The sequence below is a fragment of the Cibotium barometz genome, chromosome 7, assembly GCF_041138505.1.
Source record: "Cibotium barometz isolate CiBa-2024 chromosome 7, ASM4113850v1, whole genome shotgun sequence".
NCBI lineage: Eukaryota > Viridiplantae > Streptophyta > Polypodiopsida > Cyatheales > Cibotiaceae > Cibotium > Cibotium barometz.
Window position 1 is genome coordinate 29,641,395 of NC_141052.1, and position 25,799 is coordinate 29,667,193.

Genomic DNA, 25,799 nt, shown 5'->3' on the forward strand with positions numbered 1-25,799 from the left:
TAGCCAAGGGCTTGTTCCCGCACACACCCTATTCACTTGTATATTTCAACATGGGGAAAGGCTGATTTCTAGTCTGGTGTCCAGTGCAGATTTCCTCTTTGTTACTTTCAAGAAAGTCACATTTTCTCTCCCAAGTTTCACAAGGGCGCATCACCTTTCGATCATTGCTAGTCGAGGCAGTGGACGAGCCATGGGTCAAGCCCTACAAGTGAGCCAGTCGGCCAGTTAGAGTGGATAGCTTGCACAGTTGCTAGGAGAACCATGATATTCAATGTCGATGGTAGCCAAGCTTTGAGGAGCGGGATTGCAGATTGCTGTCCTTGCACAAACATTGCGGATGAAGGTAGAGAATACCCGGCAATTGTTGTCGATGGTGTCCTAAGTACATACTATGAGTGTGCCAACCATCATGCCCACCTACACAACCCACATCAGCATGTGAACTCCCTCTTGCAAAGAAGTAGGTTTCTTCCATGGGTTTTGAACCAATGACTTCCCATTGAGAATCTTGGCTTCTAATGGCTAGGCTGTTGCCGTGGGGACAATTTCCTCTTGTGGAAGCACACAGGATGAGAGTTCAACCATAGGTGATGCTATGTGTAGATTAACAGATAAATCTTGTCAAAGTTTATAATACAATTAAAGTTTAAATTATTTTTCTCTCTCTACATTGAAAAATAACATTTTAATCATTCGATTAGGGTGCCGTTTGTACAAGCAAGGATGTTTAGAGTAGGTCTGTGCTTCAAGCCCAATAGTATGTAGTTTCTTCAGTTGTCATTGAACTTATAATCTATCACCATTTAAAAGCTCTCAGGTGTTCTGTGAAACTAAAACTGGCTTACTCATTTTTTGTGTGCAGAAGAAAGCATGCCTTGGTCTGCATTTATACAATGAGCTACTTCATACATTTTATTTGTTACGTATATGTGATTATAAAGAGGCATCCTTTCATGTTGACATTCTAGATGCAGCTATGAAAGTTGGAATGCAGCCAGAAGCACCAGAAGCTCTTCTGGATGCATCACCATTTAAGAGAGTGGAAACACCCATTATGCAGCAACATTTGGAGCAACAGAGAGAACTTGAAGTAGCCCAGAATCACCGCTACCCAGACGGCATGAGCAAACAATCGAATGCAAAATTTAAGGCTACTCTAGAGCTAGGGCCAGCACCACTTGGTGGAGAATGGCTACCAAGGGGTGCAGTGGCTGTACTGATTGATCTGATGGCTGTCATGTGTGCCCGTCCCAAGGGCATGTTCAAAGAATGTGGCAAGCGGCTCATTTCAGGGATGAACTGTGCCCAGGGTAGCTTCATTCTTCTTATAAATTTTTATCTTCTGTTTCTACTCTGTAGTTAAAGTTTACATCATGAAGTTGAAGGAGTGTTTTAGTCATTCATATTCTAAAGTTTTGTTCTGCTTTTCTAGATGAGCTAAAAAAACTGGGGGTCACAACAGATGCCACTGGTAAGCTTTTTTTTGAAACCTAGTGGTCATGTTAACTGCTTGAAATACTTGTTTACCTTATACATTGACCGCAAAGGTGGATAGCACATTAAGCCTTAAAGCTCAGTATACTGCATCATATGGCACCCTCGTAGGTTTGGCAGAGCCTCTAGACCTCATGGGCTGGTGTGATTTAAGAAGTGCTTGTCACCTGTACAATTGTGATTTTGGGGACTTGTATCAAGTATTAAAAGCATGCAATGATCAGGGGACATCAGTCATTGCATGAGGCTTCCACAATCTTAGTTAAGATAGCACATAACATCTTATTGATGCTTTTCACCTGACCATTGTCTTAGGGATGGTAGGATGAGGATTTGTGATTCTACAACATCAGTCATTGCATGAGGCTTCCACAATCTTAGTTAAGATAGCACATAACATCTTATTGATGCTTTTCACCTGACCATTGTCTTAGGGATGGTAGGATGAGGATTTGTGATTCTACAACCATGAATTCACTCAACAGGAACTTGATTACATCATTGATGAAGTGGGTTCCCCGATCACTTACTAGTTCGAGTGGACAGCCAAATCTAGTAATTATGTTTTCATAAAGGAATTTGGCTATTGTCTTTCCATTAGCCTTTCGGATTGCATGGGCCTCTGCCCACTTGGTACAATTGTCCATGGGCAACAATAATAAATTGTGCTTGAGTACCTTGAGCCCACTGGACTAAACTGGTCTAACAAATTTAGCATGGATTGAACAAAATAGTGGGAGGAAAATTTTAAACCGTGTTCTTATAAGGATCAAAACAGATTGAATCGCCTTGAGGCAACATGTTTTTTTTGCTCTGCAATGAGCCTTTGTGAACATAGATAAGACAAGTATGAGTATGGGGAGCCTATTGAAGGCAAATATGAGCCTAAGATTGCTCCAATATTATGGCAAAAGATTGTTAGTGCCAGGTGTATTGGCATGACTTGTGGCCAGCCCTTCTGTGGAAATGCCATCTGCCTAGACGTCTGTCACATGATGGGGATGTTGATGCCATCATATATAAATGCTTATTTTGATTCAAATTAACCGCAAGGTTAGGGCAGTCCATTGGCTTTTGGACAAGTAGTGCGAGTTGGTGAGCTATATGGGAGTTCAAAAGGCCCATTTTGCTTAAGCTCTTAGTAGTTTTATCTATGAACTTTAGTAATGAGGAAACAAATTGCCTTGCTTATCCAATAGTGTGACAACAGTCGTGAAAGGAAGTTGTAGAATTTGCAGAAGATTGAAGGACCTTGCAGACATAGTTGTCACAGTACGAAAATACGATACCATACGATACGATACCGTATGGGAATTTTTGGTACGATATGAAATTTTGGGATACCGTACAATAAAATACGGTTTTTTTAAACACTTACAAACTATGGAGCTTCAAGCTTGAATGTGAGGAAAGGTTGGGGCGGGGAGTTGTCTACAGTGACCAAAGGTCTCCTAGTGTAGCGTTTATGACTAAGGGACCGTCCTTGCACAGATACAGGTAGTGCATCTAGGGTGATAGATTTAGGGACTCCTCTATAGATCAAAATGGCCCTGTCCAAGTCTCCTCCCTCGTACGTCACTAGAGGATTTGACTGTCTAGCCTACCTATACTAGGGATCTCCAAGTGATGTAGCAATATTCTCTCATCCTACCAATCAAGTGTACACTACCAGTCTACCTTGCGAGATTTTTTTAGGTATATTGAGTGGACACAAAAGTTGCGAAGTATTGCGGGCATTTGGGATCTTCGTTGAGCAGGATTTATATATATTTTTGAGCATTTGGGGGGGGGGCTTCGTACCGTACAAAACCGTACGATATCGTACGGTACCGCATCATACGAACTGCACGGTACGAATAGGTTTGTACCGGTACGAGAAACAACCATGCTTGTAGAGAAGGCAGAGCTGGAGGCTCTTTTGCATCTTGGGTTGATAAGGTTGGTGGTCAGAGGTTGGAGCTGCCCTGCAGCATCCTACTTGTCAAGCAGCTTAGTGGGTGCACCCCTCGCTGGGTGGAGATAGGATGCCTAGAATGTGACAGATTTTTTCCTTTCCTTCCCTTTGTTGCAGCAATTGTTAGAACTAGGATCTGGTGTGTAATACATGCCTTCCACTGTTTAGACTCTTAATGAGACTGAGAACGGCTTACCATTGGTGCTTGGAAGTTATCCAAAATCCTCAGACACTCTCCTACATGGTCTTCAGGAATGGCATTCACAACTAGAACTTTGATTGGCATATAAGTTGCACATCTGTAACACTTTCATGCTCTGGCTCAAACTGTGCTCGCTTGCACAACTTTTAAGTTGCAAGTATTAAGTGTTAAATGGGAATGGGGGGAAGACCTGTTGTTGATGGGACAGAGATTCTGAACTATATATAGGAGCCTTGGTGCAAAGATAGATGCGCTTAGAGTTGTGCCAAGACTCAGACATTGGTTCATCAATCTTTCTCCAGAGTTAAAAGCTGAGATTGTGAAGGGTGCATCTTAAGCAACTCATATAGGAACCTAGGTGTTAGTGGATGCAAGCAGACTGATGGGAACTTACTAATTATGCAAATATAATAGCAAATAGTAGATAGTTGAGCTTTCAGGCCCAGCATACATTTATATCAAAAAGAGGCATTGGGACCAGCCTGATTCAGGAGACTTTGAAGGTTCTAGAGGAGGTGATTTTGGCCATCCAAATCTAGAGTAAAAACTCATCACCTTAATTGGTCTCCCACCCTTGCTGTCAAGCACTTGCCACCTCACCAAAATGTTTTTTGAAGATATAGTGCCATATTTCCACCCTTTAATAGAAATTAATACATAATTTTGGCTATACCCAACTGATAATTTAAGGGAGTAAGTACTTGATTATGGTACTTTTTGAAGAAAACTCCTTGGGAATATAGAAAACAACAATTTAGTGTTGCTCAAAATTATTTTATCGCTTTTAGTAATGTATTATTTATTGTGCTTCTCGGAAATTGCATACAGAGGTTTACCTTCAACACTGGGCAATCTGGGTCTCTGGCGTATACTTGATCTTGTTGGTGCAATTGATTGAGAACAAGGTTATTATTGATCTGACCAGAACAGAATTCGCAGATGCACAACAGGTAAGTTCGCACGCTTGCTTGTATGCTTGTGTGGGATTGCATGTGATGAAAAATGAATGAATGAATCAATAATCATTAGGCTTTGGATAAGAGCAAAAATTTTCCAAGTTTCAGTTTACAGTTAACTTTTGTAGTACATTGGTGGAAGTGTGCGCATTTGATTAGGCTAGAGGTTGGAGCAAGTTAGTGTTAATCATAATTTGTTTTCTTTTTCAAAGTTTCAGTACACAGCTTACTTTTGTAGTGCATTCAGAGTTTGCCTGATCTTATCTGGAGAAATAACATCCACTAGAGAACCAAAGGTTCTATGAGACCAATAGATGTTACATGCTATCTATGTGTGTGTGTTTGTGAGAGAAATGAAATGAAATGAAATGTTATATTAACGTCTTCAAAAGAGAGAGAGAGAGAGAGAGAGAGAGAGAAAGAAAGCTGTATTAACGTCTACTAGAGGCCGAACTCGACCTATGAGACAAATCAATGTACAACTGTCAATGTCTTCTGGATGTCTAGAAAAAAAAAGGACAAAATGAACATGAAATAAACTATGAAAGTACTGAGCTAGTGGGGGGGTGTGATGGATGGAGCACTACTGCTAGAGGCTCAGTATGCAACCTATATGCGTAGGGTATACAAGAATGCAATGCAGATCTGTCTAGCTCCAACCAGTACCATAATGGGGGTGTAATATGTGATACATAGGCGATGACGAGGCAAAAATACCTCGGAGCATGATCTCCGGGTGTGAGTGTAAGTGAGCTAGCCGCTCCTGGATATGGTGCTGATGTCGAGCCCGTATCTCTGTGATCTTCCTCTGATCTCCCTACAGTCCCTTCCAAGAAATAGCTGGTATAGCTCCTGCTCAAGCCTGGCTAGGTTGGCTCTCTTCTTTCACCGTGTGAGACGTCGAAAGATTACTCGCGCTTGCTGGTGAGTGGTGGGTCCTAGCGCCATCTCCTGATGTAGATGGGCTCGGGTATCACGATATTCCTTGTCGTTACTAGCTATTATGTGGGACAGTCCCTCCTGGTGATGTAGGGGTGGGTCTGGAGTGGGGGAAGGCGGCTGCAGCGGATGTATGCAGGGTGGCTGAGAGGTGTGTGGTAAGCTCATCAAGTTGGATGTGCGGGTCGAAGTCGGAGAGGATGCGGTAGACGTGATCATAATAGATGGAAGAGGTCTCTGTGGTGAAGTGGTATCTTGGACGTTGATGGGGCCAACTAGGTGTTTGGATGGTGTATCGGTATGTGAGGGACAAGGCCAGGTATGCATGGTCGGACCCAACATTGATGGGGCGAGGTGAGATGGTAAACTCCGGAATGAGTGGGATCAGAGAGAGCGATCCCATTAGATAGTCCACTGTAGTGGCTCCATATCCGAAGGGGTAGGAGGTGAAGGAGTTGGATCTAGGCCATCTAGCCAGGCCATTATAAATGGCTAGCCTATGAGCCCCGCCGAGGGCTAAGAGATACTTTCCATAGTCGTGTGGGCTGCTGTATCCTGTGATGTCCGCTCCAGATCTGTACCCACCGTGTCAATCTCCTGGTACATGGGATCATCTGTCACAAAGAAGGGTACTTGTGCACCTGCGGTGCAGGCATTGAAGTCTTCAGCTAGGAGGATGCCCCTTAGATTAGAAAACTTCATAATGTCATCATAAAGGGGCAGGTACGGGGACTCTCCATGCTTGGCGTATTTAGAATTGGAGGGTGCAAAGTAGCACACTGCAAGGTAGATGTCTCGAGCTCGCCAGACAGAGATACCCACACGTAACACTTATCTCTTCCAGGTAGTTAGCAGCAGACGGCCATACACGATGTTGGTACCCAGATGTGTACCTAGCTGAGATTACATGGCATGACGATTGATGCACTCCCTCCATTTGATTACAGCCTGGACTGCCCCTTCTTGGACCTTAGTCGCTCTAAGCAGAATAGGGTGATCAGGATGGACATCGTGAAGCTAGATGCAGAAAGGACATGGTCCAGGCCCCCCACCACCGCGCCCCCCCAATTCTCCCCCTCCAACCCCCCTCCCCCCCGCCCCCGCCCTTTCAACCAGGCACGAAGATGGCCCACTATCGGGACCATTTTCTACATCTCTCCCCAGATGGCTTTGTGACACGGTCTACATACATGGACACCCATCTCTCACATGGCATTCGCAGTGCCATTGGACAGATCCGCACTTCATCACATGAGCTGAGGGTAGAGACTGGCAGATACGAGGGGATGAAGCCAGAAGACCGCATTTGTCAGCTATGTCACGAGGAAGTCGAGGCAAAGGAGCACTACATATGCCAATGTACCGTTTACTATGAGATACAAGGGAGATACTGGTGTTTCTTTTGGACCATTACGACATGTGATTGAGTTTGAGGATCAGAGGTGTTTGGGGCTTTTCTTATTACAGCAACCGTTGGCTGAGATCAAGGAGATCTGTACTTGAACATTCATTGTAATCTTTTCTTGAACATAATACACAGTAGGCTTAGATGTACATTGTATCTGGTATTTTTGTGTTCTGCTGGTTGTTTGATATGCTCGTGGTTACAGTCTTTGATGCAGGTAGTTGATTGGTTCAACCGCTTCCCGACAATTTTACAAGGATGTGAGACAACAATTCAAATGCTTCTAGGCCATTATGCACATTCAGTTGGATGTTTCAATGAGGCTGCTTTACATTTTCAAGAGGCAGCAAGAGTAAGAGATTAACCATGTAATTGGGCTGTGTATAGTTTATAGAGTGCAGTTACTTGACCAGGCCTTGCAAAATGTATGGTTACTTTTGGTACCAGATAGGTGTGTAAATAATAGATAGTAGTTATCTCTTTATCAATTTGCACAGGCTTTGATGTTTGGACACTTGTTAAGCACAAATGGGGAAGCTGATAGTGGTTGATATCTTCTTGTCATGAGGTCAAAAAGGATCAAGGTGTAATTAAAAGGGGCAGCTGAAGCCTGAGATACAAGCTGTGGTATGTGAAACTGCAAGTTTACTACTGAAAGGGAAGCTTAAAGGGCTGTAGTCCTGTAAATGACACACAGTAAACCCCCACTTTTGTAAGACTCTGGTTTTCAGGATACCAGATGGTTGGTCAAGTCACGACTGCTGCTTGTTGACTGTTTGCATACCTTTACTTTGGTAGAGCCTCTTTTTTCATGTTTCTGATATCCATTTATGTATGGATCATATGTACTCATTCTCAGTCTCATTGATTGACCCTTGGGGTCTTTCGTAAAACGTCCAATACAAGCTCCCTTTCTGCCTTCTCTCTCTCTCTCTCTCTCTCTCTCTCTCTCTCTCTGACACAAGAGAGGCTAGCTTGCTTTCATTCAGACTCAGGGTACATGTTCACGCCATTCACAGCCTCAGCATCGGCGATGTATGATATCTTATATCCCTCTTATGGCACTAGATGGAGTTAGACATAGATCTACATAGCATGCTTGTACTACCCCTTCAGCATATAGAGATGCATCTTGCCTTAGCACTCCATCCACCCTTTATATTGTTTGTATATGGGCTCCACCGATCCATGATGATTCACAGTTGTATCCAGACACATGCACACTTTTTCTTTTCTTTCTTTTCTTTCGATGACCGGAAGAACACAGTTGTATTATTTTTTGTCTCATAGGCCGACTTTGGCCTCTCGTAGACGTTAATATATCTTTCTTTCTCTCTCTCTCTCTCTCATGGGAGATCACGGCAGAGGATGTAGGGTTCAGCACAGGATGAGGGGGAGATTACAGATTATGGCAGGCATTTTCTCACACTCGGGAGTGCACATGGGTTGGTCATATACAATGGCTTATCGAGATGGCAAGGATCAGATGCTCTCACACACTGGAACTCTAAAGGGGGAGCGAGCACAGTGGACTACTTGATGGGATCTCCTTCATTGATACCTGATGTGCGGGGTTTCACGATTTCCAGTAGGCCCACTGGCATAGCAGCCGATCATGCATACCTGAGTTTCACACTAGTAGGTAGATCCCCGAGAGATGGGCCAGCCACTCATCTACCTAGGTACCCGAGATATCAGTTTACACGTGAGACAGTTGGGGTTTATCAAGATGCAGTATCTGATGGCTTGTTCGCTTTAGACCCGCAGAGCCCTCTGGACGAGATCACGAGAGGATTGGCAGGTGTACTACATGCATCCGCCTCATATGCGTTTCCCTGCACTATTATCCCTTCCACCCACCCCCGTAGAACTGCCCCACAGTTGGTATGATGATGAGTGTCGTGAGACACGAGCACTGCTACAGCGTGAGATTGCCATTGGGTCTCACACGCATAGACAGGCCAGGATGATCTTTCGGCGCCTTGTGCGGAGGAAGAAACGAGCCTATTTGGCTAAGCTAGAGGAGGAGATCTACCAACTCTTCCTGGGGAAGGACAACAAGAGGGCATGGAAGATGTTTCAGGAGAGACAGCCTGGTACTCCGATTACTGCACCTGAGGCATGGCATACTTATGCTAGAGAGCTATATGATGCACCAGGACAGCCCCCCACCCCCCTCCACTGGGAGCTAGACCGGCTAGCAGCACCTTTTTTACTATGCGGATGGTGCTAGATGGGATAGACAGGTTACAGAATGGAAAGGCACAGGATCATGATGGGCTAGTTGGAGAGCACTTCTCATATGCACGAGACACTTTGGCTCCCCTCATCGGACATGTGTTTAATCGTGCCATTTGTGAGGGTTTCCCGACAAGCTGGACAGAGCATATCATTGTACCACTCTTTAAGAGAGGGGACCCCATGGTACCAGGCAAGTACAGGACGATCATGATTGGTCATTACTTGGCCAAATTATATGGCTCTATATTGGAGTTGGAGTTGAGCCGATGGGCAAAGAGGCATGGTCATCGAGCACATGGACAGGTTGGCTTCAGGAGAGGATTTACTACCTTGGATCACATACTGACACTTCGGGCACTTATTTAAGAGGGCAGGGCACAGAAGAGAAGGATATACTGCTGCTTTGTGGACTTCCGCAAAGCCTTCAATACCGTACCACGTGCCAAGGCTTATGCACAGATTGCATGACATTGAGGTACCCGAAGATATGCAGTGGGGGATATATGCTTTGTATGAGTGACAGGCAGATTCCGAGCTCCAGGCGGACTATCTGATAGGGTGACCAGCACGATAGGGGTGAAGCAGGGATGCCCGCTATCGCCCACCCTCTTTGGACTGTACATTGATGCGATCTCTGATTATGTAGACAGATTGGGAGGCCCAGGGGCATGCCTAGCAGGGGTGTTGATACCCATCTTGTTATATGTTGATGATATTGTTCTAATCTCAGACTCTCCGGAGGGATTATAGAGACACCTGGATGCATTACAGGCTTTCTGTGCGGATAGAGATCTGACAGTGAACCTTGGGAAAACCAAGGTTATGGTGTTTAACACCACACAAGCATGGGTGACGAGATCAGAGCCTCAGTTCACTTTCCGAGGGGAGCCGGTAGAGTACGTTAGGTCATATGTCTACTTGGGAGTTACTTTCATAGGACCGTGTTTCTCCCTGAAGGAGACAGCAGCAGCTAGATTAGCTCGAGGGCATGCAGCCTTGAGGGCACTTGAGAGGCAGTGTGCACACATACGGTTTCAGGAGCCACGCACCAAATTGTGGCTATTTGGTACGCTTGTCACACCGACTCTCCTGTACGGAGCTCCAATTTGGGGACCCAGTATACATCACAGATCTCAGAGAGGGACAGATGAGGGATGGAGGCAAATGGAGAGACCATTGATTAAGATGATTGCCCCCATGATTCGAAGTAAATCATCAGTACCACATAAGATTGTTCGGGCTGAGCTGGGTGCCCCACCAGTAGTAACCGAGGCCCTATTCCAGGCAGTTACCTTTTTACAACGGTTTTGGGAGCTCCCTCAGCAGAGGTACTCCCGATTGGCATTGACCTCATCCATACAGTTGGCAGAGAATGGAGATACTCATTGTTGGTACGCTCAGATGAGATCATGGTTTGACCTACATGGTTTGCGGATAGAGGCACTACCACCCTTTCTGTACAGTCTGGATTGTCAATTTTTGAATCTCACCCGCTCAGAGCAAAACCGCGTGATCAGGATGGATATCATCAGAGTGGACATAGAGAGGACATAAAGTGGCCTTGAGCCCTTGGTCTCGAAAATGGCTCATTACAAGAGCCATTTTCTACACACCTCACCAGATGATTTTATCACCCGCCCGACGTACATGGATGTACACCTATCACATGGGATATGTTGTGCCACTGGACAGATCCGGACCTCATCACACTAGCTGCGGATTGAGATAGGGCGATATGTGCATCAGATCATGGATGACCGCATTTGTCAGCTATGCTACCAGGAGGTAGAGACAGAAGAACACTACATTTGCCGATATACAGTCTATTATGAGATCCGAGGGAGATATCACTGCCTCTTCCGAGGGGGTTTTGGGCCGTTACGCAAGGTCATGGAGTTTGAGGATCAGAGATGCCTGGGATTGTTTCTACTTGAGCTCAGGAGACATAGAGAGACGCTCTTGGCAGACAGGAGGCCGAGCCATGATGTACCTAGACAGAGGACCCTGACAGATTTCTTCGGCACCAGCACCAGCAACCCAGCCCACACACCTCCTGATACCTCCTCCATCGGGCCATCAGGGCACCGACCACCTTCCAGGGAGTCACCACTGATAGAGCAGTTATCATATGTCGTGCTCGTCGGCCATGCCCACGAGGATCCCGACCACAGCATCCTCACCATTGCCAGATTAGAGCCATTATTACTCGGCATGGGAGGCACCTACCTCGCTTCTACGACCTCTCCATTCTAGACGGCCCCATGGCGGAGATACTTGATCTAAGGAGAGGGCAACACTTCAACTGATCAGCATACATGGATATACCTGATATACATTTTTCAGTATTTTTCAGTATTTTCTACTCAGTATCATTTTGGAGTCTTACAGTTTTGTTCTTATAACTGTAGGACAATCAGTTTATTGTACTTTTTAGTCTCATTTAGTTGTTCTCTTTGATGAGACACCAACTTCAGATGTACTCTCAGTTTTGGTCTCATAGGCCACTATGGCGTCTTAGAGACGTTAATACATCATTTCATTTCATCTCTCTCTCTCTCTCTCTCTCTCTCTCTCTCTCTCTCTCTCTCTCAGAGATCTTGGAGAGGCATAGAGCCACCTTCCCATGCCCGGTGGATCTGCAGTGCCTTCTACAGGCTAACCCCATGCTCGATATCCTTGACGGCCCCCTCCCCCTACGGGAGGGTTAGCTCCATAGGTTATATGATGATTGTGTCATTTTGTATCGTATGGCTCGGATTTGACATTCTCAGCTCATAGCTCTAGTCTTTGTTTTGTTTTGTACATGATGAGATTACATGGACACTATTGTAGCACTTTTGGTCTCATAGACCCATTGGGTCTTTTGAAGGCATTTAATATAACTCTCTTTCCTTTTTGTTTTTCCCGGGAAAAAGATCCTTCAATTAAGTAAAGAAAAAACAGCCACAAAGGGCTAGATACAACCACAAAGGGCTAAATACAAACTCGCCTCACCTAAGGGCGGGAATCAAATGATCATGAGGGGAAGAGACCCTTCTCCTCCGGCTGGCCGCTTTGTGAGCACTGAGGAGAATGCTATCTCATATGCGGGGGGTGGGGTGGGGGGAGGACAACCACACAGGTGGTCTGTAATGCCAAATGGGGTCACCTCCTCTATCTGTGAGGAAAGGACCTGGCCTCCAAAGTCGCAAGAAAGCTTCCCGTTGCTTCCGCATGTGGTTTGAACCTCAATGGGCTGCGGCGGTGGGTATAGTTGGTGTCGAGACTGGGGGGGGAGGAGGTGGGGGAGGCGGTGAGAGGGCGGAGGGGCGTAGAGGCCGAGGAGGGGTGTTGCTTTGAGGGATCTATTGGAGAGGAAGGCTGAGGGGAGGTACCCGCCAGGGGTTCAAAGAGGTTGGCTGGCCTTTGTGAACACTGGGGGTCAGGAAGGGATCTCGACGAGGGATCGGCCACCATACTGATGGGGCCGGAGGGGCTCGCTCCGAGACTGGAGAGGGCGTGCCACCAACGGGAAAATGCTGAGAAATGTGCATAACAGATCTCTGGTAGAATCGAATCCTCCTGAGATCTGTCAGCCTGGCATGCACGGTGGCGGCGCTTGTCTCTGGTGGTTGTCTGGCGACCTGCGCACGGTCCAGTCGTCCGCCACTCGTTGTCCGCTGGGTCACCTGAAGTCGGGGCGTGGTGCTCTGCTCCCTGAGGCCCTGTCTCTCTCTCTCTCTCCTCCCTGGTGAGGGTTAGCAGGAGAACCACCAATCACTGGGAGAAGAGGAAAGTACTCCTTCCTAAGGCTTGGGAAGAAAATTGTCACTGGGAAGTCCGAAATGCTAGCCAGTGGGTTAGATGTTGGATCGAAGCCGTGCTACCACCGTGCGAAGAAGGCCTGCGCCGCACCCACTGCAAGGGGGCTTAGCTGCATGACTTGGTCTGTACGTCGATGGCGAGTCGAATTCCACCTGGTAGTATCCGCGTCCCAAAGGGTGAATATCGGTGATCTTTGCAGGTTCGCCGATGAGGCTGGCCTGAAAAAGATCCCTGAGCTGTCCGCGTGTAGGGCGGCTACCAACAATTTTGCAGACCAGGGTGGAGGCCTCAAGTGAGGCAACAGTCATGGCAAGAACCTGTAGGTCCGCCTTGGAGAAGGTAATGTAAGCAACAACGGCTTCGATCGGGGGGGATGACGGAGTGGCTACCATGGAGTCCTCCTCAGAGAGAGGCTCATGGATATTGATAGATTGATGCTCTAGATCAGGATTGGATGTACATCATTCCGTCACTAGCTATCTCTAGACTTAGAACATTATGGACAGCCATACAATGAATGTTGGATCACCTTCATGCATAAAGGCCCAGAGCATGTAATTGATGCTGGTAAGGAGGGTGATACCATTCTCCTTGTATCTCATGTACAAATTAAGAAAGTAATGAAAAAGAGTGTTTTTGTGTACTTGATTTTTGTACGGGATAATGTTGAGGAAAATAATATACATGTAAACACTCTTAGTAATGATAGGCTGAAATTCTTGCAAGAGTACAATGATTGTTTTGCTGATGAGTTACCAAATGAGGTTCCATCTGTACGACCGGAAGATAATCGCATTGATCTTGTGCCGGGTAGCTCACCACCTAATAGATCAGCTTATCGTGTAAGCGCATCCCAAAAAGAGGAGATCATGAAGCAGGTGAATGAGCTTCTTGAGAAGGGTTTGGTTCAGGCAAGCTCTTTTCCATATTGTTCACCTGGATCCTTTCGTATGTGTGTGGATTATAGAGCTTTGAATAAGCTTACCATCAAGAATCGGTTTCCGATTCCACGCATAGACGACATCCTTAATAAGTTAAATGGATCGGCAAATGCTTTAGCTGAATTGATCTCAAGAGTGGCTATCATCAAGTGCGTGTAGTGCTTGAGGATGTACACAAAACTGGTTTCAGGATTGCGTTTGGGCTTTATGAGTATCTTGTTATGCCTTTTGGTCTTACAAATACTTGGGCTACATTCAATAGAATGATGGATCGCATATTCCGTGGGTACATGAAATTTACAGGTGTCTTGTTTGATGACATCCTAGTCTTCTCGATGAGACGGAAGAAGAGCATAGAGCTCATTTGGCCATTGTTTTTGAAGAACTCCGTAAGCATAAACTCTTCATAAATGCAAAGAAGAGTGAGTTCTTCTTGTTAGAGATACATTATCTTGGGCATATTGTGTCCAAAGATTGATGCAATTCGAAATTGGCCCGAATTGAGTTCGATGCATGAGATCCGTAGTTTTTTTGGATTAAGCTCTTACTACCATAGGTTCATTCAGCACTTCACATGGATTCCTTTGCATGATTTGACAAAGAAGAAAGCCACATTCAAATGGACTAATGTAGAGAGGGATGCATTTCTCAAATTGAAAGATGCAACTACTCATGGTCCAGTGTTGATTATTTCTGATTTGCGAAAGCCTTTTAGTGTGGAATGTGATGCATCTGAAATTGCATAGGAGCTGTCCTAAATCAAGAGGGACATGCCGTGGCTTATGAGAGCCGTAGATTGCATGATGCAGAGCTATCTCTTGGCATTTATGAGAAAGAGTTTTTGGTTGTAATTCATGCACTTACTAAATGGAAATATTACCTTCTTGGGATTGATTTCACTGTGAAAATAGATCACCGGAGTTTGAGGTATTTTCTTACCCAAACTAAATTATCAGAGAAGCATATGAGGATGGTCAATTTTCTCTCTATATTTTATTTTTAGATCTTGCACACCCCAGGAAAGAAGAATGTAGTGGCAGATGCATTGTCACGAAAGCCGTATGTTGTAGCTATCTCAGTTGCCTCTCATGGGGACTCATCTGTCATGCGTGATTTGTGTCATACAGATGCTGATTTTGCCACTATTTGGGCTGATTTGATGGCTGGTCATGCACACGTCTCTTATGTGATCAAAGAGGGTTATCTCATGAAAGGTAATTGCCTATGTGTGGTGTCTAACATGAGGCAAAAGGTTTTGGATGAGTGCCATGCTCCTCCTTATGCTGTGCATAGAGGCATAATGTCTGCTATGCACATGATTGAGCGGTATTTCTTTTGGTCAAGTATGTAGAAGGACATAGAGATGCATGTACGTGCATGAATCACCTGTCAAAAGGTGAAATTTGATAGGCAAAAGGCACCAGGTTTGCTTCAGCCATTGCCTATTCCCACGCAGCCTTGGGAAAGTATTACAATGGATTTCATTAGGGACTTACCACGGACGCAACAGGGTAATGATGCAATTTGGACAATTGTGGACAGGTTTAGCAAGCAAGCTCACTTCTTACCGGTCAAAAAGACCATCAAAGCTGATCATATGGATATATATCTTGCACAAGTGTTCAAGCATCATGAAATGCCGAAGTCCATTGTGGGGGATAGAGTTCCCAGGGCAACAAGTCTCTTTTGGCGGGCCTTATTTGATAACATGGGTACCAAATTGGACTTCTCATTAACTTATCACTCTCAAACGGATGGACAAAGTGAGGCTGCAAATTCAGTCGTGTTGGATCTTTTGAAATGCTATGTGGTGGATCAAAAGTGTTCTTGGGAGAAGTACTTACTGCTTGTAGAATTTGCATACAACAACATGATGCATGTATCTACGGGAAAGGCTCTGTTTGAGATTGTTTATGGTAAGGTGGTTTTGCAGCTGATGAGTATATAAGAGACTTGGATATTGCTTTTGTTTAGGTGCGGACAGCCATTGCAAGGTCACAAGACAAGCATAAAAAGGTTGCCGACAAGCATAGAAGGCAATTGGATGTTAAAAAGAATGATTGGGTATTGCTGAAATTTGAGAAAGCAAGACTTGCAAAGAGGGTGCATATCCTAAGCTTGCAACTAAGTACTATGGGTCTCTTCGAGTGATCGAGAAGATCAATGAAGTGGTTTTTCAGATTGGCATTACCTAGTCATTGGCACTTACACAATGCTTTTCATGTGAGTCTCCTTCGCAACAAGTATGTCGGACCGCAGCCCAGTGAAACGGTCATTGAGGATCCACCAGAAGTGGATGAGCTTGAGGAGATCTTGTAGCCAGGCATATTGTGTATCACAAGGAACGCAAGCTTGATGCAGGTAAAGTTGTGAGGCGTTATCTTTGTGAAGTTTAAGAACTATCTTCCCATTGATGCTAATTGGGTAGATAAAGAGTTCTTCAGAGATTGTCCGCATGTGCTTCAGACATATTTGGATGCTTTTCAGCTGCGGACAACTGTTTAGAAGATGGGGGGATGTCACCCAATTGGTCCACCCGTGCGTTCTCATCATGTATGTACATTGGACTGGTGTCCATGGCAGTTGTATATGCCGGGGATTGATGCCACTCATTTGATACTGTGGACTTGGCTTTCCGTTGGGACTTGTCTCTCTGTGTACATGCCCGAAAATGCTTGGTGGATTGGTGTTCCATTGGGTCTGGTTTTTTGTGTACTTGCTTGGAGCACATCTATTTTGGTATAGTCTCATGAACAGGGATTGTCCATACCAATGCTGCATTGTATAGCATCTTTATGTGCTTGCTTGCAATTGAAATTGCATTCTGTTTTCATGCTTGCTTGATCAATGTGTAGTTATGGGTAAGGGGACGCCTACCTGCGAACGGTGCGTGTGAAATTGTCTGCTAACATGGTTATGTGGCATGTGACAGGTGGTAAGTATTGGTCATAAACCTAGCCTTAGGAGTTAACACTAATTTATAAGTGAGTGTGTACACACTTCATTAAGTTTTGGGCGACCAAAACTCACTTATAAATTATGACCAACCCGGTGTTCACACACACTGATGTCTCGAGGTTGACAAAACCCAATGTCCACCGCCGAGACATTATCCCCTTTGTACAAAGGGAGTAACTAGCCATGTGTCCTCTCTAGCTTGCTCCACAAGGCACCTGCCTGCCACCTATATTGGACAAATCACCACCTCACTCCTCCTCTCTCTAGAGATAGACGCCTCCTTCATGAGGGCATTTGGGCTGTATTTTTTGCACTTTCTCCTTCCCAACTCCATATCCAAGCTTTCTAAGGTGTTTCTGAAGCTTCTAAGAGTGTTTCGGGGTGCTAATCGGTTTCCTACACACTATGTAGTTGATTCTCCCAAGGTCAATATACTTTATTTGAGGGAGGGACCGGTTGTTCTGGCTCATTGTGTGTCTCTTGTGAATTCAGCAAATTACTTCTTGTATTGAGTATGTGTCCATCAAATCTTAGTGTATTTAAGTGTATTGATTAGCATTGTGTTCAACCAAGTTTCATATAGCAAGCATGTATTACATGGGCATAGGCTTGCCTTATGGCCAGCCTAGGGGCCTTGCTCTAAGGGCAGCCCATGGGCCATCAAACGAGCCAAGCATTGGCCTTAGTGTGGAGCCGGCCAGCCGAAGAGGGCATGTGCCCAGTTGGCCAGCTTTGAGCCCAACAGTCTGTTGGCCAGCAACAACAGCCCGGATAGCACACGTGTGAAAAGTACTTGAATAAATGTGTTTTCCAGCCTGTCGTGGACAGAAATAAACAGCCCGACAGCAGCATGAGCAAACCGACCAGCATCTAGGGACCTATATATAAGCACCCTTCAATTCCTTGCATAAATCGTCTCATTCGTTAACAGTTCAGCAGTGAAACAAAGCCTTACGCATGTGTGCTTCTTGAGTCTTCTGACTTGTGCTTACATCTTCAGAAAGAGCACTTCATAAGTTCATTGTGCTACAATCCAAGGCAGGAGAAGAAGTCCAAGGCAGCAGAAGAAGTTATCTTCAGAATTCAGCCACCCTCAGCATGTGTGCATATTGGCTCCCGAAGTGTCTTCTAAAGTGTCTTCAGACGGCTTGACGGTTCAGCCGATGTTTGGTCTACCTTGTCCTTGCGTTTGGCATTCCACAGTCAACTGTCTCATAGTAAGTTTTCCGCATTGTAAAGTAGTTCTCCAAAGTAATAAAGCAAATACTCCTGCTTGCGGGAGGGGGCCCTTCAGTGCGTAGTTGGGACCCAATTTGGTGTCAACTCTCCATATCTCTACAGCTCTTATCTCTTGTGTATAAAGATTAAAGTGGATTGCTTAAGCTCACTAAAAGTAAAGGTATAAAGAAGGCCTTGCTGCGAGTTGCACAATTATACCGGTTACATTCTACAAGTGTTAGCAGCGGCGGTTGGTTTCATGGTATACTGCATATTTGAGCAGTAGTGCTCTATCTCTACCTCCACAAAGCTGGAAGCTGTCCATGAGGTACACAAGTTTATGGATGAAACTGTGAGTGGAGATATTCAATTGTTGATATATGAATCAATCGTTGATATATGTACAGTTGTATCTTTGTTGGAACGTGCATGCTCAGATGAGTAGCTAAAGGGTGTTCATCTAGACGTTTTGGCTTATTTCATGCTTATGTAAGGGGAGCCCAAGGTTGGAGGATACAAGGATGTATGTAATGTGTCCTTTGGTATATGGAGGGATGGGATTCATCTTCTGGTTGTATTCACTGTCTCCCAATGTTCACTGATGATTGCATTTAAGATGTGTGTGCAAATACATGGGACCATGGACGAAATGTAATCGAGGGATGTGTAAGCCAATATAGAGAAGCTCCACACTCTGAAGGACTATGGCATTCTGTACAGGGTGCATGGAGCATGAAAGCATAATCTCTGCTCAAACATAACTGTTGGGGGCCTTCTTTTTCTAGATTTTAACCTCATTAGAGGCATAATATCTGTCAAATGCAAAAATGAAAGAAAGAAAATGATAAGAATGGATCCGAAGTACTGCTGAAAACTGAATTCATAGAGATTAAGGTTGAGAAGATATGCAAAGAATACATTACTGGGTCACGCAAATCAGGTCCAATTCTGACCCTAACAGTCCCATACTGATACAGTCCTGTGCCAAGTGCAGTCCAGTGGACAGCGGAGCCCCTTTGATGTGTGTTTGCTACCCTGAACCTGGCTGCCCTGTATAGGCTGCGTTTTCTGCCGGATGGTGCGTTAATCTGCTGTATATGCCTGCTGAATTGGATGACTTTTGGCTGCCCTTGCCTAGGTGCGTTTTCTTCCCCAGATATCCTTGGTTGAGAGTACAACCCTTGGCTGAATAGGCTGAAGTAGACTTGCTCTAAACAAGCCTCTTGGCTATGGCAAAGATGCTCTAATCAGCCCCAAATAATCCTATGTATCGGGGTGTCTGGTCGGCTAGGGTTGGGTGGGGTTCAGCGTGTGGTTAGGGCACACTTTTTCATGATATCTTTTCCCCTTCTAGATGGATTCCCTCTTTAGCTTTTTTGGGCCTTGCACACTAGGGTGCCCATGGACTGTCCACAACACCATGGCCTTAAAAATACCCATTGCTAGTGATCATAGGACAATATCGCTTACACTCCAATTGCTTAGGCCTTGGACAATGACTTTACACTTGACTTGGCTGTCCCAGCAACCCGACCATACGTCTAGGGCCTGTCCAGCCATTACATTTTGCAAAGTGGGTTACATATGACTTGTGCCACGGGCATGACAGGACTGACCTAGTCCGTGCACTAGGGCTCACAACATGCTCTTTGGCCCATCAGAAGGTATCCTAAGTGTATCGACTAAGCAGAATGTCCACGTGGCCCCCTAGAACAGCTTGTGTGCACGTGACACCCATGTATGGTTTAGATTTGTAGAAACAATCTCTGGAGTTTACTATCTCGACAGATTCTTGACATGTCTCTGCATGCCCTCGTGGGATGGACGGAAGATTTTGACCTTGGTTTTACCAAAGTAAGCCTTAAGGTCTTAAATTGTTTTTGTGTGGGTGAGTGTTTAGTATCAGGGCACACACATGTAGCTTCACTCCAATTTATCTCACTTCAAGGTCCAAATAAATATCCTAATTTTGGATCTGCTGCTCTGTCAACTGAAATATGTTTTCCAAATGGATGGAAATGCTCTGCTCCTTCAATCAACTATCACAGTATTGAAGATATGTATTATGACCATCTGTAAGACTATCTCTGTGTTATATACTGCCTCCCAACTCATTTTACTCGCCTAAACCCTACACATCAACCAATCTCCTCCACATTGCTGCTTTGAAGTCATTCACTTATTTCAATCAATCCACAGCTTACAGCCCCCAAGGGACTCCTTTGACGAGTGCAGATCAGCTGCAGCAAGAGCAGGCAAGGGTGTGTACTTTTACCAAAGGAGACTAAGAGGAGCTAGAAAAGGAGAGATTTAGGTGAAGGTACCCAAGGAAATCTCTTAACGCTACACACATTTGGATGATTCCAGCTCATGTGCCAATATGTCTTTCACTGCTGCTGCTGCTTTATTCACATCATCACTGTGAGGAATTGTACTGAAAGACTCCATGACAGGAGAGTTTTTTTCTGTGCTTTTGAACTGAGAAACATTACCTTAGTTCTAGACAAATTTTCATTGACATATTTTGCCATGGATTCCTTCACAAGAAGTCCATCAAAGCGTTATTTCTATTCAGGAGGGGTGGACAGTATGGAGCCTAGAAGTATGATTGGTCATAGGATCCAATCTATATGCTCCAGCATTTAAATCAAAGATGAATACGATTATAGAGTTCCTGAGTTCAGATTCTTCTTTTACCATTCAGGAGGTGCGATCTTGGCTTGAGAAGGTCTATCTAACATTAGTCCCTGCTCCACGGAGCTCTTTAACCAGTTTTAAAAGCTAAAGAGTTCCAACCAAAGATAATGTGCAGAGTCATGGCCTTGTTGAGCAACCTTAAAGGCCCTAAAGGAAAAATGCATGAGATTAGGACCACTGATGCAGTATAGCAGGGGTGTGTCATTTGAGTGGGAAGAAAAAAATAAAGTGAGAAAATTGAGTAGCTTCTGCTCAAGGCTAAAATGGACTTCAGGACTCAAAAGTACAATGCTACTCGTTCTCCATGACTTTTTTTCTTTTTCGTGAAAGGTTTAACATTTACTAACAATGGCTTTTGCAGAATTTCATATTTAACTCCAAACTGGTGTTGTTGCAGCTTACTGAAAGCAAGGGGATGCAAGCAATGTGTCATATATATGCAGCCATTTCTTACATATGCATTGGTGATGCGGACTCATCCTCCCTGGTTTGTAGTCATGATGTCTCTAAGGTTCTGATGTTACTTATATCTTGAATGTTCTTGTGCATGTGTGTATATGTAAATATGCATATTCATGGGTGCCATTTATACATACAAAAGTAGGTATCTTTTGATAGTGTATGCACATGTGTTGCCTACAGAGAACCAAGAATGCACGCAACAAGCAAAGTAGTTGAGGAGTACATGTAGTTAGAGGATCACCGATACGCATGTATATGGAAGCACATGTGCATGTGCATGGATGGGAAGCACACATGCACTCGCCTGCACAGGCAGTGCATGCATATGACCTCTTCTTTATTTTTTAAATGTACTAAAAGAGAGTAGATTGAGACTGAACATTCCTGTCATTGTAGGCACTGGACTTGATTGGGCCCATCTACAGAGCCATGGATTCCTACGTGGGGGTGCGCGAGAAAACAGGAGTATGGTTTGCCTCTGGGCTTCTGCAGATGAAACAACACAATTTACAAGAAGCAAGGTTTGCCTTTTTCTCTCGGTGGATAAACTGTTGTACTGTTGGTTCGATAATATCTAAGTACCGTTTTTAGCTTATAGGTCATCTCATTGATGGTGATGGAAATAGGGAGGGGATTTGCCTTAGGCATTACACCACCATCACAGGCAGTACACCAACATCACCAACACCAAGAGATCTTGAGGCTTAAATAACTGAACTTGTCCATATTTCCAAGCTTGTGAGAAACTATGATAGAACAGGTGACCAAGTCCCTGATCTGAAGATGTTCAACCAGATCAGCGAGGCATTTGGGGATGTTGAAGACCTGGTTAAGTGAGTGCTTTTGGACTCTCTTGACAAAAAGGCTAGCCAATGTTTTTAATCACTTAAGCAAGAGGATAAGGCTGACTTCAATGCCTTGAAACAAGCTTCACTATTGGATACTCAAAGGCCTTTAATCAGTCAAAGGTGGCACTCAGACGTTGGAGTCTGGCCCTATCGATATGGCCATCCCTCCATGCACCATTTTATGGATGGACCTTACTTGCCATCACGGGCAGGGGCTACCTTATCAAGATAGCCAGGCATCATTTGGTCATACTAATCCATGATGAGAACCTAAGGGTCGAGGACAGCTTGATCTGCTGCTTCCGGATTATGATTTCATGTTTCATGTCTGTTGATTCCTATCACATGACAGCCTTAATTTGGACTCTAATTGGTAAGGGCAAAGCTGTGATGTTGAAGTCTCCAATAGATTGCATCAAGGGATATGTTGGGGTTGACCTGCCATCGTAGTCCCTACAAGCAACAGACGTGTTGTACTTTGCCATAGCCAGGGCTTACCACAGGACATCAAGCCCACATCCTAGAGTGAGGTCACATTCATCAGTCTTTACTAATCACAGAAGTTGAATGTGTTGTTGGGTCATAACTAGGATAAGATTTATCATAAAGAATTGAGCCTAAACTGTGAGTCTTGAATGACTTGTCTATTGAATTTGATGTTAACTGGTAATGAATCCTATAAGATTCTCTACTGGGCAATGGTTTTATTGGTAGCACTGAGGAGAGACATGCCTCATACAAATCAGGATACTATGGGCCACTTACCTCTATGGTTGCACCCCCTGTGAGGAGAGTGAAGTTACTTCCTGCAACATCTGCCTGCTTTGTGAGATTAGGAGTTACAAACAGCAGTTCAGGTGTCCTATCTACTAGGAGATAATGAGGGCACCAAAGTTTTGGATTGGAACCTCCTTTTCTTGCTCTTTTTTTGTTTACAGTCTATTGAATTCTGTCATTAGCTTTGTGACATTAGGAGTTAGAAACAGCACATCTGCCAGCTTAGTGAGATTAGGAGTTAGAAACAGAGGTTCAGGTGTCCTATCTACTATGAGATAGTGAGGGCACCAATGTTTCGGTTTGGTTCCTTCTTTTCTTGCTCTTTTTTTGTTTACAGTCTATTGAATTTGGGCATGTTCCTGGATTCATCTAGGTGTATCTTTATGCTGTAATAGCGGACATGCAAATTTCACATTGTGAAGTTTTCGTCCAAGTTGCAGCCAGTTGATATTGTGTTAATTCTTTTTATCTTTAGTGGTGCATATGCCCTATCAAGTGCCTTTTTGTTGTAATAATTCTTTCTATTTGTTATGATCCTTAGTGCTTGGCTTCATTATGGTTGAGTCTCCACCGTATCCCTGGAGCTCTGACAGAAACTCAGTACACAGACCTTTGTATGAATGTATGCTCTTATGTGTGTGCATGCGCATGTGGGGGTGTGTGTGTGGGAGCATATATTGATACCAAGTTCTACCCCACTATTGGGCACCGATGACATTAGTGTGGATGTTGTAGTATCTACTCCATACGATGCATGATGGAGTTAATGGTTTATTGTCTTGTGGATGACTACCATGAGGTTATAAATTGCACTTTCTTATAAGGTGGATTTGGACATGTTCTTGGATTCATCTAGGTATATATTGAATTCTGTCATCTTTATTCCACATTCGGTTCGTCAATATTTTTTCCTATGTGCATTACGGTTTTAAAAAGCTAATGGAATTTTGCCTGTCACACTATGACTTCATGAGTTGGGCTTTGCTTGCTTGCTTGATAGAAGCATTTGGCATTTCAAAATGCAGGACAAGGCTAGCAAATGGGCTAAAATTGACCCACAAGCAACTGGGAAACCATCAGCTTGTGGCTCAGTATTTGACAGTTCTTGGAAGCTTAGCTCTTGCTCTGCATGATACTGGGCAGGCTCTTGATATATTGAAATCCTCTCTGACTTTGGCAAAAGCTTTACACGATATTCCGACTCAGATTGGAGTTCTTTCTGAGCTGACAGGTAGTGCTGTGCCAATCAAATCATATGGTGCGAATTTGTTGATGCTGCTCATCTGATATTTGCCTTTGATTTTGGATGGTGGCTGGAAGCCTTATATAGAGCATTAGGTGACACCTCGAAGGAGCTAGAAAACTTCGAATATGAAGCCAAAAAAATTGAAGAATTGAAGAAGCGCATCAAGGCAGCCCAAATCTCTGAGCATCATCTTTCCCTTCTGAAGGTAAGCGTGCTGCAATCTGGTCCAGTAATTTGGAACCCAAGAGGGCTCGGCTACATGATATTAATGTGTTATTGGTATGCTCAGTTTGGAATTTGACAGGTAAACAGTGCAGGTTTTAGTTACTGTAGACAAATTGTTCTTCTCATGAATGGCTTGATGGCTGGCAAAATTGATCATATGTGTGCACACAACGTTCACTGAACAGCTCTGCTGCTACCAGATGAAGCCTTTGTGTTCAGACTCCATAGAGGCCTGTCAGGATGTCTGTTCATATTGTAAAGGTGCATCCACGCGTATGGGGAGAGCCCCCACAAAAGCTGCTGGGTAGTGTAGGCTAGTTTCTTAGTACTTGATATTGGGAGCTTGTACAGGATTGCAAAGCTTGATTGCAATCAAAATGGACTGAAAAGGCACCTGCCTATATTTTAATTGAGCCAAAATCCAAATTAATTTAATTATTCCATGCATCCAACTGTATATCTCTATATGAAGGTCTTTTCTTGGTATTTAAGGCAACAACTTTTGTTTAGCTAGTAGGTGGCACCATTTAAATTTATTGATTATTCAATCAATTGATGGCGGTGGAACTAAGGTATGTAGCAACAATAAAAAAATTATTCAAGGTTTCTTTTCCTCTGTCGTAGTTTTGACCACGCAAACAGCAAAAGTAGTGATATTTGGTAAAAATAGCAAATATTCTTTGTAAGTGACACCATTTGAATTTAGTGATTGTTAATTAATAAGTCACAGGCGGAACTAAGGTATATATCCTTATAAATAAATTATTCAAGGTTTCAGTTCCTCCGTAGTCGTCCTTTAAAAAAAGAGGAGGAAAGAGACTTATATTAAGTATGAAAAAAGGCATGCAACAATCATGGCTATAAGTCGGTATAGAATAGAATCACCCCAATCATTGAGCAACATGGTGCCATGAAAGACCTGTGGGACTAGAGGAAAAGAAAATGCCATGGTTCCTCTCTTGCATAAATATGACTCGCTTTGCTTGCGTGGAACGAGAGGACCCTTAAATACGAGCCCAAGTAGCCATGAGAGTATGGATGATATCACCCCATATAGTGCTAATGCATTGAGACTCAAAAATTTGGAGACCCTCGATAGATAGTCTCCGTGCATCTAGCTCTCCAAATCTAACATGTTATAATGGTTCTTACAATCTCCCGACTGGTGTCAATCCTATGTTTGGGGGTGTATAATGTGAGTGAGAGACATCCTACAACAAATCATGCCAAGCAATACCTCTACGAATTAAAATACCAGTGTCTTTATCATTGTTCTGGTAGAAAAGCTGCGGATCGGGCTGGGAAAGCCAAGGGACGACTGTCCCCCAAGTAGCATACACGATGCAACCACTCAATTTGCCTACCCCAAATATGTTGTATCTCCATAAACAATGTTGTAATGTCTCACAATTTGTTCCACATCTCAAGTGTA

At 44.2% G+C, this 25,799-nt stretch overlaps 1 protein-coding gene across 5 annotated transcripts in view; it reads left to right on the forward strand.

Moving 5' to 3' along the window:
* LOC147636872 (Tetratricopeptide repeat (TPR)-like superfamily protein) overlaps positions 1–24,821 on the forward strand; it is a 117,539-nt gene extending 92,718 nt beyond the window's left edge. The window contains exons 5-13 of one of the 5 annotated variants that reach the window (XR_015266276.1): positions 863–1,310; positions 1,433–1,471; positions 4,479–4,600; positions 7,156–7,302; positions 21,207–21,296; positions 21,668–21,792; positions 23,922–24,127; positions 24,227–24,347; positions 24,432–24,821. Coding sequence is in view for 2 of the 5 variants with exons in the window: in XM_086800445.1 (XP_086656571.1) it covers positions 863–1,310; positions 1,433–1,471; positions 4,479–4,600; positions 7,156–7,302; positions 21,207–21,296; positions 21,668–21,792; positions 23,922–24,127; positions 24,217–24,347; positions 24,432–24,443 (1,320 nt within the window). In the remaining 3 variants the exon portion in view is untranslated. Of the gene's footprint in view, positions 1–862; positions 1,311–1,432; positions 1,472–4,478; positions 4,601–7,155; positions 7,303–21,206; positions 21,297–21,667; positions 21,793–23,921; positions 24,128–24,216; positions 24,348–24,431 lie in introns of those variants that run through there. The other 4 variants (XR_015266277.1, XM_086800445.1, XM_086800446.1 and 1 more) reach the window with 4 other exon arrangements.
* The last annotated feature ends 978 nt before the right edge of the window (positions 24,822–25,799 follow it).